Here is a 13,076-nt window from a genome sequence, read left to right as displayed (position 1 = left end):
CCTAGATTTGAATTCCTTCTGTACCACTTAGTAGCGGTGTGACCTTGAAAAACTTCTCTGTTCATCACTTCTCCCATCTGTAAAATGGGTTTAATTATACTACTTACCTCAGCTGTAAAGTGATGATAAAATTAGTACCTATCTCCTAAAGTTCTAATGAAGATTTAATGAATTAATAACTAAAAGCACTTGGAACAGTCCCCAGCACACAATAAAAATTATATTCACACTTGTTAAATAAAAATAAATACACAAGGAATACTTTTGCTTGAATTTCTTGGAAACAAATGTCTTTGGAAATGAACTAATGTAATTTCTTTTGTCAGACAATGAATATATTATACAGTTTTTGTTTATTTGTTTTTTAACTTAACCCACTAGATGCTAAAAAATAAATTAGTGAAGTCAAAATAGCAGCTGCATCCCATATTCTTATATTTTTCCCAACTTAAATGCTTCATGTTCTCGCTCTCTCTTTATTTTAACTATCAATACTTTCCCTTAAATGAACTTTAAAGTAGACCTGAGATTATTGTAAATATAGATGGTGCATGGATCACATATACGTAAAGAAATACAATGCCATAACTTCAATAAATTTTTACTCTTCTTCATTCAATTTGATTTTTCATTAATTTTGAATTTTCATTTATTTATGTTTCCTTTTATTTATGTATATATGTGAATGATCTATTCTTCCAGGTATGGCCAGGATTAACAGTATACCCTGATTTCACTAATCCAAACTGCATAGAATGGTGGGCAAATGAATGCAGTATTTTCCATCAACAAGTGAATTATGATGGACTTTGGATTGTAAGTGGTTACTTTAGACTTGTGATTTTGGACAATGAGCACAGAATTATTTTTCCATAAAAATGATTATTAAGTTGACAAAAAATATTTTATAACATATTGAACATAAAAATAATGTTCTTATATTTTTCTAGAATGTATAAATATCATACCTGTCATGTTCATGGGTCAGAAAAAGAATACAAACCAAAAACTGTAAATTGAGATTTTTCTTATCCAGTAATATACTTTATAGGATAAAGTTCATTTCTGTCACTAAGGTGTTGTACCTTTATGACTAATAATTTATGTTGAAAAGAGTTAACAAAATTTGGAGATTAGCCTATAGTAGTGCAACTTCAAAAACTTTTACTAAAGTCTGCAGTAGTCAAGCAATTGCAGCAACATGAACTTAAATAAGCTCTCAGCCTTTAGAAACTTTCTTTTTAGTAAGTTATTAAGTGGAACAAATCAAAATCGGCAATAGGTTAAGTGTTTTATCTCAAGGTAAACAACAACAGCAAACAAATAATATCCTAGATTACTGGTAAAGTTATTAAAGGAAAACACTATTTTTTTTTTTTTTTTTTTTTTTTTTTTTGCGGTACGCGGGCCTCTCACTGTTGTGGCCTTTCCCATTGTGGAGCACAGGCTCCGGACGCACAGGCTCAGCGGCCATGGCTCATGGGCCCAGCTGCTCCGCGGCATGTGGGATCTTCCCGGACCAGGACACGAACCCGTGTCCCTTGCATCGGCAGGCGGACTCTCAACCACTGCACCACCAGGGAAGCCCAACACACTAATTTTTAAAAGTTTCTTTGGATGAAGTTTTATATCTGTAGCTATTGATGCCTGCTGATAGGTTTATAATTTAGGGCTTCCCTGGTGGCGCAGTGGTTGAGAGTCCGCCTGCCGATTCAGGGGACACGGGTTCGTGCCCCAGTCCAGGAAGATCCCACACGCCGCGGAGCAGCTAGGCTCTTGAGCCATGGCCGCTGAGCCTGCGCATCCATACCACAAAAAAAAAAAAAAAAAAAGGTTTATAATGTAGAATAATACTGATGATAGTCAGTGATTTAGTGTCTTTTGTTAAGGAAACTGTAACAATATTTGGGGAATGAAACTACTTGGTGATCCCAGAATTGTATATTTCAGAAAAAAATATGTAATAATGTTGAGCACAGAGAGAACATGAGGGATGTTTTTCAAAGGTATTACAACTGTATGGAATTTTGGAAGGAGAGATAATGCATATCTGAGAATAGTTAAATTTTTTGATTGTTTAGATCACAGTATCTCTACTTTCCTAAAGTTCTCATTATTAATTCAGTCATTATTTAAATTGTTTATTTATTTATTCAGTCAATTACAAGTGTTTATTTTGCATCATCATGAAAACGTGGAGTTGAGTAGAAGGTTAGCATAGCTGTCAGAATTCCTATGAAGGTAATAGAATGAAGATGGAGAGGCTTTGTTATTTGACACAAAATCAGTGAGATTGCAGTGATGATACCTAGCTGCTGGTAGAAATAACAAAAAAAAATTGAAATCTGCTCTTGTGTTTTGTTTTTAATTCTAGCTCCAATTTCAATTATATTATTCAATTTAAATTAAAAGTACGTTCTTTCCTTTATTTTTCTTTCATTTCTTTCTTTCTTTTTCTTGTATAGGAAAAATTTGAATCCATTAGAGCAGAGTTACAAGTATAAATGACATTTAGGGATAGGGAAAAAGAATCTGATTGTGCTATATATAGAGAATATACTTCATTTCCTACATCCATTGAAGACTGAAATACACGATTCATCTCCAAAGAGAGGGAGGGATGGGAAGAAGAGGAGCATCTGAGAAAAACAGAGTAGTTATGATACTAATGCAGAAGCATTTTGACTAATGCTTGTGCTAACCAGTATGATCTCAAAACTCACTAAATATCACTGAATTAATATATGCTATGTATAAGCAGTGAATATTCTGCTTCTAGCTCTTACCTGAATAATTGCCAAACCCTACTGCTAGGTTGTTTCTCAAATTCTTTTTCTTTCTTCAGATTATTTTTTCTGACAGAATGAATATATAGTAAAGCAGCGTTATTTAACTGATGAAATTTTATTTTCATGTCAAATTTTTAGTTTTATAATTTTCTAGATTTTTAATTTAGATTCAATGCTAATGCTTTTAAATTTTAAGTTTAAATATTACAATAATTTTGGGAAATGATATGAGCTTAATTGTAATTGAAAAATAGATTTTTGCATATAAACACACATTATGGTTGAATTCTCTTTTTTTGTATCATTCTTAAGATAATCTCCTAGTATTTGAAAAATAAGAGCCTACTGTATTTGGTATAATTAAGACTAATGCTGTGATTTCAAAATAAGAACGTTAGTATTTTTAAAATTCAAAGAATATTTTCATTTTTCTGAAAAAGTAAGCATATTTTGGTGACCATGTTGTTACTATGATTTTATTCTTTAAAATCTAACAAGCAGAATTCTTCCATAAAGAAGTCAAATAATTTAACATATAGTTTTGGGAAACTTAAAATTCATTGAGAAGATATATCCAAACACATTCATATATCCAAATAACTGGGGGCTTAATTGGATATATTATCTGTACATTTTATAGGATTCTTAGAAAAAAATCAGTTATTTAAAAATTTCTTTGAAATAGGGTTATTTTTATTTAGATTTAGTTTAAAAGTGAAGTTATGAAATGCCACCAGATTTTTATACAGTTTTCAATAGATTTTAAAGAAATATTCCTAAAAATGGTATTGACAATTCCTAGAAATGGTCATTACTAGACGAGATGATTTTAATAATACTGTAGGAGTACTTATTACTATCAATCCACTGAGTCCTTTGTTTCATGACTTACAATGCTTGAATCTACTGGCTGTAATATTGACAATACTAATCAAATTCACTTTCACATGACATTAAATAAACATAACATCACTTAAATCCTTGAATAGGTTAGAGAAAAATATTTTCAGAATTTTGAAAGAAGCAAAAATACAAAATACATTAAAAGACATACAAATAAATTCTATTAAATTATGAGTAGTAAGTTTAACCTATTAATAATATAATCTTGTCAAATAGACATTTTAATAAAAAATAATCAAATATTAAATGCTTTATTTGTTTTAAATATGGTTAAAATCATGTAAGTGATTAAATTTTATTTTAAGTTATTTTATTATATTACATTTATTAAATTCTTTTATTCTTAAATTACATAAAATAAAGCCTATTTTGAGTGAGTGCTATAAGAGCTTGTGAATTTTATTTCAAGTTTGCAAATACTTAGTTCAAATAAAATAACATTAATTTTAGAGTTAAATGTTTTGCCTTTGCACTTCCTTGGTGAATATTATATACAAGAGGTAATAAAATGGTTTAGAAAAAGACTCTTAAAACTTAAAATACTGCAACTCAGTTCTATTTATGAGTTTCAGTAGTTGAAGCTGTTTTTGAATTTAATTCAGTTGGTACATTCATGAAGAAAAAATACTTAGGTTCATCTAAAATTATTGGCTGTACAACTATAGTATTTCTTTGTATTAATTTTACTGAACATAGGACAACAAAATTGAATATAATATATCAGGTCATTTTAGTAAAATAACCCCAATATGTACTTTAGAATAACTACATAATTGTCCTTTGTGGCTATTAAGAAAACAAAAATCTGTTTCACAATGAGAAATTTATTCTTTTCTCCCTTGAGCAGCCTTCATTTCTCACATTAATTCCATCTGGGCATCATTTTGATGGGAGAAGGGAAGAGTGATAAAGAGAATATACTTCTGAGGAAAACAAAATTAACGAGGGACTTGAATGAGTGTGATGCCTTTGTGAGAGCAGAAAGAACGTATTATAGAGATGTGGGAAATAAGGCTCAAAAATTCTTTGGTGCCATTAACAGAGTTGGAGAAAGACATACACATTTCTTGAGCATGTATAGTGTAATATATGATTTTATATGAATAATCCTTTTTAGTCCAAAGATTCTACTTAACTGGTTATGGACTAGAACTAGTAAACAGCAAGACAATATGGGGGCCTCAGTTTACAAGGCAAGAAAGTCCATAAACATAATACCCCACAACTCTGACTCCAAGAGATGTTTAGGTCACTGGTTCTCATAATGTGGCCCAGGAGTGCTAGGATTCCCTGAGACTCTTCCAAGGATTCAATAAGCTCATAACCATTTTCATTAGAATACTAAAATGCTCTGACTTTTTTCACTTTCATTCTCTCATGAAAGTGTAGGAGCTGTGTGCTAGGCAAAAAGTGTTGTGCCTAGCTGCTAGCAAGGCACATCATAGAAAATAGATAAATGCCAGCTGAAATTAATAAACTATGTTGAATAAATGAATGTCCTGGAAATATGTACAATGATAGGCTCACAGTGAGAAGACTGATACAACTATTTAGAAAAGACAGTTGCTTAATACTTTTAATGTAATGTAATATAATTAATGCTTTATATGTATAATTAAAACTAGGTAAATCACATACATTTTGGTTGTAAAAATCCTTTAATCCCACCTAAGATACCCTCTGTTATCTGGTATATACATTTATGAAAAAACAAATAATATTACTTTTCTCGCTATAATGACTTGTTCATGCTGGAAGTATTTTGGAATCAAATAGTGAGAACAGTTAAGCAAGTTTGTTTGTAGGTTGGTAGCTTATATATGCCTTCTAAGATAAAATATTTACAAACAAGTAGAGAGTTTCTGCTTATATGATTTAGAATTACTTAAAATCTTCTGTTCTTTATCTTATATCCATTCAGGACATGAACGAAGTTTCCAGCTTTATTCATGGTTCAAAGAAAGGATGCAGTGACAACAAACTGAATTACCCAGCTTTTACTCCTGGTAAATTTCATTTAACTATCTCCTTACCATTAATTGAGAACAATTATCTTTATTTACTGCTAAATTGTAGCATATATTTCTAAATCACAAACTTTGATATAATTTTGAGACCCTGAAATAACTGTGCTATTTTGTTTACTTTTTTGTTTTATTTCTGGCCAAAATATTTATGTCTAAGAGAAGGAGCGTGTTTTTAAATTTTGGTGTAGATTATTGATTTGTATTTACCTCTGATGAACTGCCCATGATTAAATGATTAATGAAAAGAAACAAAATTTGTTTGAGATCATAATTTAAGTGATCAAAATTTTTCCTTGAGCACTTTGCTTTAAGTCTCTGCAGTTATTAGATGTACCTGATGTGAATACTTACATCTCGCTTATTCCAAAAAGCATGTTTTCATCATTAAAATCGGTAAAAAAAATTTCACCAAGGAAAAAAAAGTGCTCTGAGGGGAGTAGATTATTATAAGGACATCTGAAGAAAGATAACAATAATTATCACAGTACAATATAAGCCTGCAAATTAAAGCACAATAAAAACTGAACAACAGAGATTTAAATGATTTGTTACTGTGTAACAGATCTACATGTGTGGAATTAGGTTATATTTAAATAAATTATAAAGCTTTCAAATGGGTCTATAGTTATATGATTTATAATATATATATATATTTATATATGCATGTTAAAGTCTATTTTCTCCATGATTTATTTATTACTGAAGTTAGGAAACAGGGTATTCATAATTGTAAGTGCAAATGTAGTTGTTAATCAGTAAGAGTAAAGGGTGAAGACCCAACTGGAACTTAGCATAAATTGTTGCCTTTCTTTACTTTTTAACTAAATATGGTATTACATAGCACATCACGTAAGGATTATAAAGTTTAAAATGGCAAAATATTCCTTAAGAAATTATTTCTTATATTTTTTTCTAAGATATTCTTGACAAAATCCTGTATTCCAAAACAATTTGCATGGATGCTGTGCAACACTGGGGGAAACAGTATGATGTTCACAGCCTCTATGGATACAGTATGGCTATAGCCACAGAGAAGTAAGTGCAATTTCACTCAGAAAGCCCTTTAATATTTATTGTCTAGAAACATATTTGGTAATTTACATATAGCGGAAAATAACAAGAGGAGGAAAGCAACAAAAGATAATATTTTCATGGTGAAAAATTAGGGCATTAAAAGCATCGCCTCTTTTACTAATCTTCACAAATTTGAGACTTAGTTATCAAGAACTACATGATATATGAATAAAACTGATTCTTTTTTAATTCATAAATTGAAAATTTCCTTCCAAATTTTGATTCAGTTTGGTATCTCTGAATATGTGCTCTAAGCATGAAATTCACAATTGGCCTGAGAGAATGATACTTCTAAAACAAGTATTTATTTTTAAAAAACAAGAATTTCAGGCTTCTGCACAAGAGACCCTAAGGTGAGGTGTCAACACAGTTGTTTCATAGGAGGAACTCTGGTCTGAAGGGCCAGGTGTGAGGCCTCAGCATTGAGCCCCCTGTAAACAAGTGAAACTAGGTTTAAGCACAAAGGAAAAGAAAAAGTTCTTGAGACCAGGAAATCCAAGATCAAGGTGCCTGCTGATCCAGTGTCTGAACTTGGCTCACACAGTTATGGAGGCTGGCAAGTCCAAAATCTCTAGGATGGCTCAGCAAGTTGAAGACCAGGGTCTTGGTGCTCCAGCCTGGTGTCAGGCTTGAGCCTCTGAGGTGAGAGAGCTGAGCTTAGGACACAGGACCACCAGAGACCTCCCAGCCCCACATAATAACAAATGGTGAGAGCTCTCCCAGAGATCTCCATCTCAAAACGAAGACCAAGCTCCACCCAATGGCCAGCAAGTTTCAGTGCTAGACAACCCATGCCAAACAACTAGCAAGACAGGAACACAACCCCAGCCATTAGCAGAGAGGCTGCCTAAAATCATAATAAGGTCACAGACACCCCAAAACACACAACTGGACGTGGTACTGCCCACCAGAAAGACAAGTACCAGCCTAACCCAGCAGAACACAGGCACTAGTGCCCTTCAGCAGGAAGCATACACAATCCAATGAACCAAACTTAGCCACTGGAAGCAGACACCAAAAAAAATGGGAACTACGAGCCTGCAGCCTGCGAAAAGGAGACTGCAAGCATAGTAAGTTAAGCAAATTGAGAAGACAAAGAAACACACAGCAGATGAAGGAGCAAGGCAAAAACCCACCAGACCAAACAAATGAAGAGGAAATAGGCAGTCTACCTGAAAAAGAATTAAGAGTAATCATAGTAAAGATGATCCAAAATCCTGGAAGTAGAATGGAGAAAGAAGAAAAAAAGTTTAACAAGGACCTAGAAGAACAGAAGAGCAAACAAACGATGAACAGCACAATAAATGAAATTAAAAATTCTCTGGAAGGAATGAAGAGCAGAATAACTGAGGAAGAAGAACGGATAAGTGACCTGGAGGATAAAATAGTAGAGATAACTACCTCAGAACAGTATAAAGAGAAAAGAATGAAAATAATTGAAGACAGTCTCAGAGACCTCTGGGACAACATTAAACACACCAATATTAGAATTATAGGGGCCTCAGAAGAAGAAGATAAAAAGAACGGGACTGAGAAAATATATGAAGAGATTATAGTTGAAAACTTCCCTAATATGGGAAAGGAAATAGTCAATCAAGTGCAGGAAGCACAGAGAGTCCCATACAGTATATATCCAAGGAGAAATACATCAAGACACATAATAATCAAACTATCAAAAATTAAATAGAAAAGAAAAAATGCTAAAAGCAGCAAGGGAAAAACAACAAAAAACATACAAAGGAATCCCCATAAGGTTAACAGCTGATCTTTCAGCAGAAACTATGAAAGCCAGAAGGGAGTGGCAGGATATATTTAAAGTGATGAAAAGGAAAAACCTACAACCAAGGTTACTCTACCCAGAAAAGATCTCATTCAGATTTGACAGAGAAATTAAAACCTTTACAGGGAAGCAAAACTTAAGAGAATTCAGTACCACTAAACCAGCTTTACAAAAAATGCTGAAGGCACTTCTCTAGGCAGGAAACACAGAGAAGGAAAATACTTACAATAACAAAACCAAAACAATTGAGAAAATGGTAATAGCAACATATATATAAATAACTACCATAAAAGTAAATGGATTAAATGTTCCACCCAAAAGACATAGACCAGCTGAATGGATACAAAAAACAAGACCTGTATATATGCTTTCTACAAGAGACACTGTAGAATATCCCAAAGATCACTGAAGAAGTCAAAGATGAAATCAAAAAATACCGAGAAACACATGACAATGAAAACACGATGACCCAAAACCTATGGGATGTAGCAAAAGCAGTTCTAACAGGGAAATTTATAGCAAGAGAAATCTACCTCAAAAAAGAAGAAATATCTCAAATAAACAATCTAACCTTACACCTAAAGCAATTAGGGAAAGAAGAACAACAACAAAAAAAAAACCTACAAAGTTGAAAGAAGAAAAGAAATCATAAAGATTAGATCAGAAATAAATGAAAAAGAAATAAGGAAAGATAGCAAAGATCAATAGAACTAAAAGGTGGTTCTTTGAGAAGATAAACAAAATTGATAAACCATTAGCCAGAGTCATCAAGAAAAGGAAAAAACTCAAATCAATAGAATTAGAAATGAAAAAGGAGAAGTAACACTGACACGGCAGAAATATGAAGGATCATGAGAGAGTACTACAATAAACTGGACAACCTGGAAGAAATGGACAAATTCTTAGAAAAGCACAACCTTTGAAGACTGAATCGGGAAGAAATGAAAAATATAAAGAGATGAATCACAAGCACTGAAATTGAGACTGTGATTAAAAATCTTCCAACAGACAAAAGCCCAGAACAAGATGGCTTCACAGGCGAATTCCATAAAAACTATAGAGAAGAGCTAACACCTATCCTTCACAAACTCTTCCAAAATACAGCAGAGGGAGGAACACTCCCAAACTCATTCTATTAGGCCACCATCACCCTGAAACCAAAAGTAGACAAAGATGTCACGGAGAAAGAAAACTACAGACCAACATCACTGATGAACATAGATGCAAAAATCCTCAAAAAATACTGGCAAACAGAATCCGAGAACACATTAAAAGGATCATACACCATGATCAAGTGGGGTTTATCCCAGGAAAGCAAGGATTCTTCAGTATACCCAAATTAATCAATGTGATAAATTGAAGGAGAAAAACTATATGATCATCTCAATAGATGCAGAAAAACTTTTGACAAAATTCAAAACCCACTTATGATAAAAACCCTCCAGAAAGTAGGCATAGAGGGAACCTACCTCAACATAATAAAGGCCATATATGACAAACCCACAGCCAACATCGTTCTCAGTGGTGAAAAATTGAAACCATTGCCTCTAAGATCAGGAACAAGACAAGGTTTTCCACTATCACCACTATTATTCAACACAGTTTTGGAAGTTTTACCACAGCAAACAGAGAAGAAAAAGAAATAAAAGGAATCCAAATTGGAAAAGAAGAGGTAAAGCTGTCATGTTTGCAGAAGACATGATATTATACATAGAGAATGCTAAGGATGCTACCAGAACACTAATACAGCTAATCAATGAATTCGGTAAAGTAGCAGGATACAAAATTAATGCACAGAAATCTCATGGATTTCTATACATTAATGATGAAAAATCTTAAAGAGAAATTAAGAAAACACTCCCATTTACCATTGCAAAAAAAAGAATAAAATATCTAGGAATAAACCTACCTAGGGAGACAAAAGACCTGTATGCAGAAAACTATAGGACACTGATGAAAGATACTAAAGATGATACAAACAGATGGAGAGATATACCATGTTCTTGGGTTGGAAGAATCAACATTGTGAAAATGACTATACTACCCAAGGCAATCTATGGATTCACTACAATTCTTATCAAACTACCAATGGCATTTTTCACAGAACTACAACAAAAAATTTCACAATTTGTATGGAAAAACAAAAGACCGTGAAGAGCCAAAGAAATCTTGAGAAAGAAAAAGGAAGCTGAAGGAATCAGGCTCCCAGACTTCAGACTATATTACAAAGGTACAGTAATCAAGAGAGTATGGTACTGGCACAAAAACAGAAATATAGGTCAATGGAACAGGATGGAAAGCCCAGAGATTAAACCCACGCACATTTGGTTACCTTATTTTTGATAAAGGAGGCAAGAATATATGTTGGAGAAAAGACAGCCTCTTCAATAAGTGGTGCTGGGAAAACTGGAGACCTACAGGTAAAAGAATGAAATTAGAACACTCCCTAACACCATATACAAAAGTAAACTCAAAATAGATTAAAGACCTAAATGTAAGGTCAGAAACTATAAAACTCTTAGAGGAAAACATAGAAGACTCTGTGACGTAAATCATAGCAAGATCCTTTTTGACCCACCTGGAGAAATGGAAATATAAACAAGTGAGACCTAATGAAACTTAAAACTTTTGCACAGCAAAGGAAACCATAAACAAGACCAAAAGACAACACTCAGAATGGGAGAAAATATTTGCAAATGAAGCAACTGACAAAGGATTAATCTCCAAAATATACAAGCAGCTCATGCAACTCAATATTAAGAAAACAAACCACCCAATCCAAAAATGGGCAGAAGACCTAAATAGGCATTTCTCCCAAAAAAGATACACAGATTTCCAACAAACACATAAAGGATGCTCAACATCACTAATCATTAGAGAAATGCAAATCAAAACTACAATGAGGTATCACCTTACACCAGTCAGAATGTCCATCATCAAAAAATCTACAAACAATAAATGCTGGAGAGGGTGTGGAGAAAAGGGAACCCTCTCACACTGTTGGTGGGAATGTAAATTTATACAGCCATTATGGCGGACAGCATGGAGGTTCCTTAAAAAACTAGAAATAGAACTACCATGCGACCCAGCAATCCCTCTACTCTGCATATATCCTGAGAAAATGAGAATTCAAAAAGATTCATGTACCATAATGTTCATTGCAGCTCTATGTACAATAGCCAGGACATGGAAGCAACCTGAGTGTCCATCGACAGATGAATGGATAAATAAGATGTGGCACATATATACAATGGAATATTACTCAGCCATAAAAAGAAATGAACTTGAGTTATTTGTAGTGAGGTAGGTAGACCTAGAGTCTGTCATACAGAGTGAAGTAAGTCAGAAAGAGAAAAACAAATACCATATTCTAACACATATATATGGAATCTAAGAAGAAAAACGTCGTTCTGAAGAACCTAAGGGCAGGACAGGAATAAAGACACAGATGTAGAGAATGGACTTGAGGATACAGGGAGGGGGAAGTGTAACCTGAGATGAAGTGAGAGTGACATTGACATATATACACTACGAAATGTAAAATAGATAGCTAGTGGGAAGCAGATGCACAGCACAGGGAGATCAGCTTGGTGCTTTGTGACCAGCTGGAGGTGTGGGATGGGGGGGCATGAGTGAGAGGCAAGAGGGAGGTGATATGGTGATATATGTATACGTATAGTTGATTCACTTTGTTATACAGCAGAAACTAACCATTGTAAAGCAATTATACTCCAATAAAAATGTTAAAAATAAATAAATAAATAACAAAAAAATGACAAGAGTTTCGATTAATATATAGGTTTCTATGTATTATCTCACAAATTAATTCTCTAATGGAATGTGTTGCTTGTATATAAAAAAGGAGCATGATACAAAACAAAGGAAGGGGACAATCATATATTGATTGCCTATTCTTTTCCAAGCATAGTATAAGGACCTATAATGCTATAGTTAATAAAAACCAGATTCTGTGTCTATAAATTTAAAATTTTCTCATAATTAACTGTATTCAAATTTTAATTCAAAACCATATTTGGTCCCAGATCATACCATGATATCAGAATTTTATACAGTATCTTCATAGTGTTTGTTTACTTAACAGAACATTATATGTCATGGAGTATAAGTAAGTAAATTCTAGAAAGAAAAAAGAGCACTATAGTTCATATATAAGTAATATTATAGAAAAAGCACATGAGAATACTATTATACTTTTACTATGGTAGTCGATAACTTTAGATACTGAATTAAACTTTTTTATCTTTTTTCTGATTATTTTCCAATTATGGAAAAAATTTGTCAACAACATTGAGGTACCAATAGTGGTGAGATGAATAATGCCAATATTGGTGGATGAGGAACTTCTAAGAACAAAATAAAATGCCTGTCAAATATATTAGTTTTATTTCAACATTGCTTGATAATATTTGAAAATGCAGATATTAAGGTATAATTAACATCATTGAACCACAAAAATGTGTATTGTTTTCAAGTTCAGATTAC

The 13,076-nt window shown here is 33.0% G+C and overlaps 1 protein-coding gene across 1 annotated transcript in view; it reads left to right on the top strand.

The window, feature by feature from the left end:
• SI (sucrase-isomaltase) overlaps window positions 1-13,076 on the top strand; it is a 98,319-nt gene that overhangs the window by 23,805 nt on the left and 61,438 nt on the right. The window contains exons 12-14 of the mRNA XM_065876922.1: window positions 703-816; window positions 5,614-5,698; window positions 6,637-6,754. Of these exons, the coding sequence (XP_065732994.1) occupies window positions 703-816; window positions 5,614-5,698; window positions 6,637-6,754 (317 nt within the window). The remainder of the gene's footprint in view (window positions 1-702; window positions 817-5,613; window positions 5,699-6,636; window positions 6,755-13,076) is intronic.

Source organism: Phocoena phocoena, chromosome 4, assembly GCF_963924675.1.
Source record: "Phocoena phocoena chromosome 4, mPhoPho1.1, whole genome shotgun sequence".
Classification (NCBI taxonomy): Eukaryota; Metazoa; Chordata; class Mammalia; order Artiodactyla; family Phocoenidae; genus Phocoena; species Phocoena phocoena.
The sequence above is the reverse complement of the archived record's forward strand: the minus strand, read 5'-3'. Positions and strand labels throughout refer to the sequence as shown.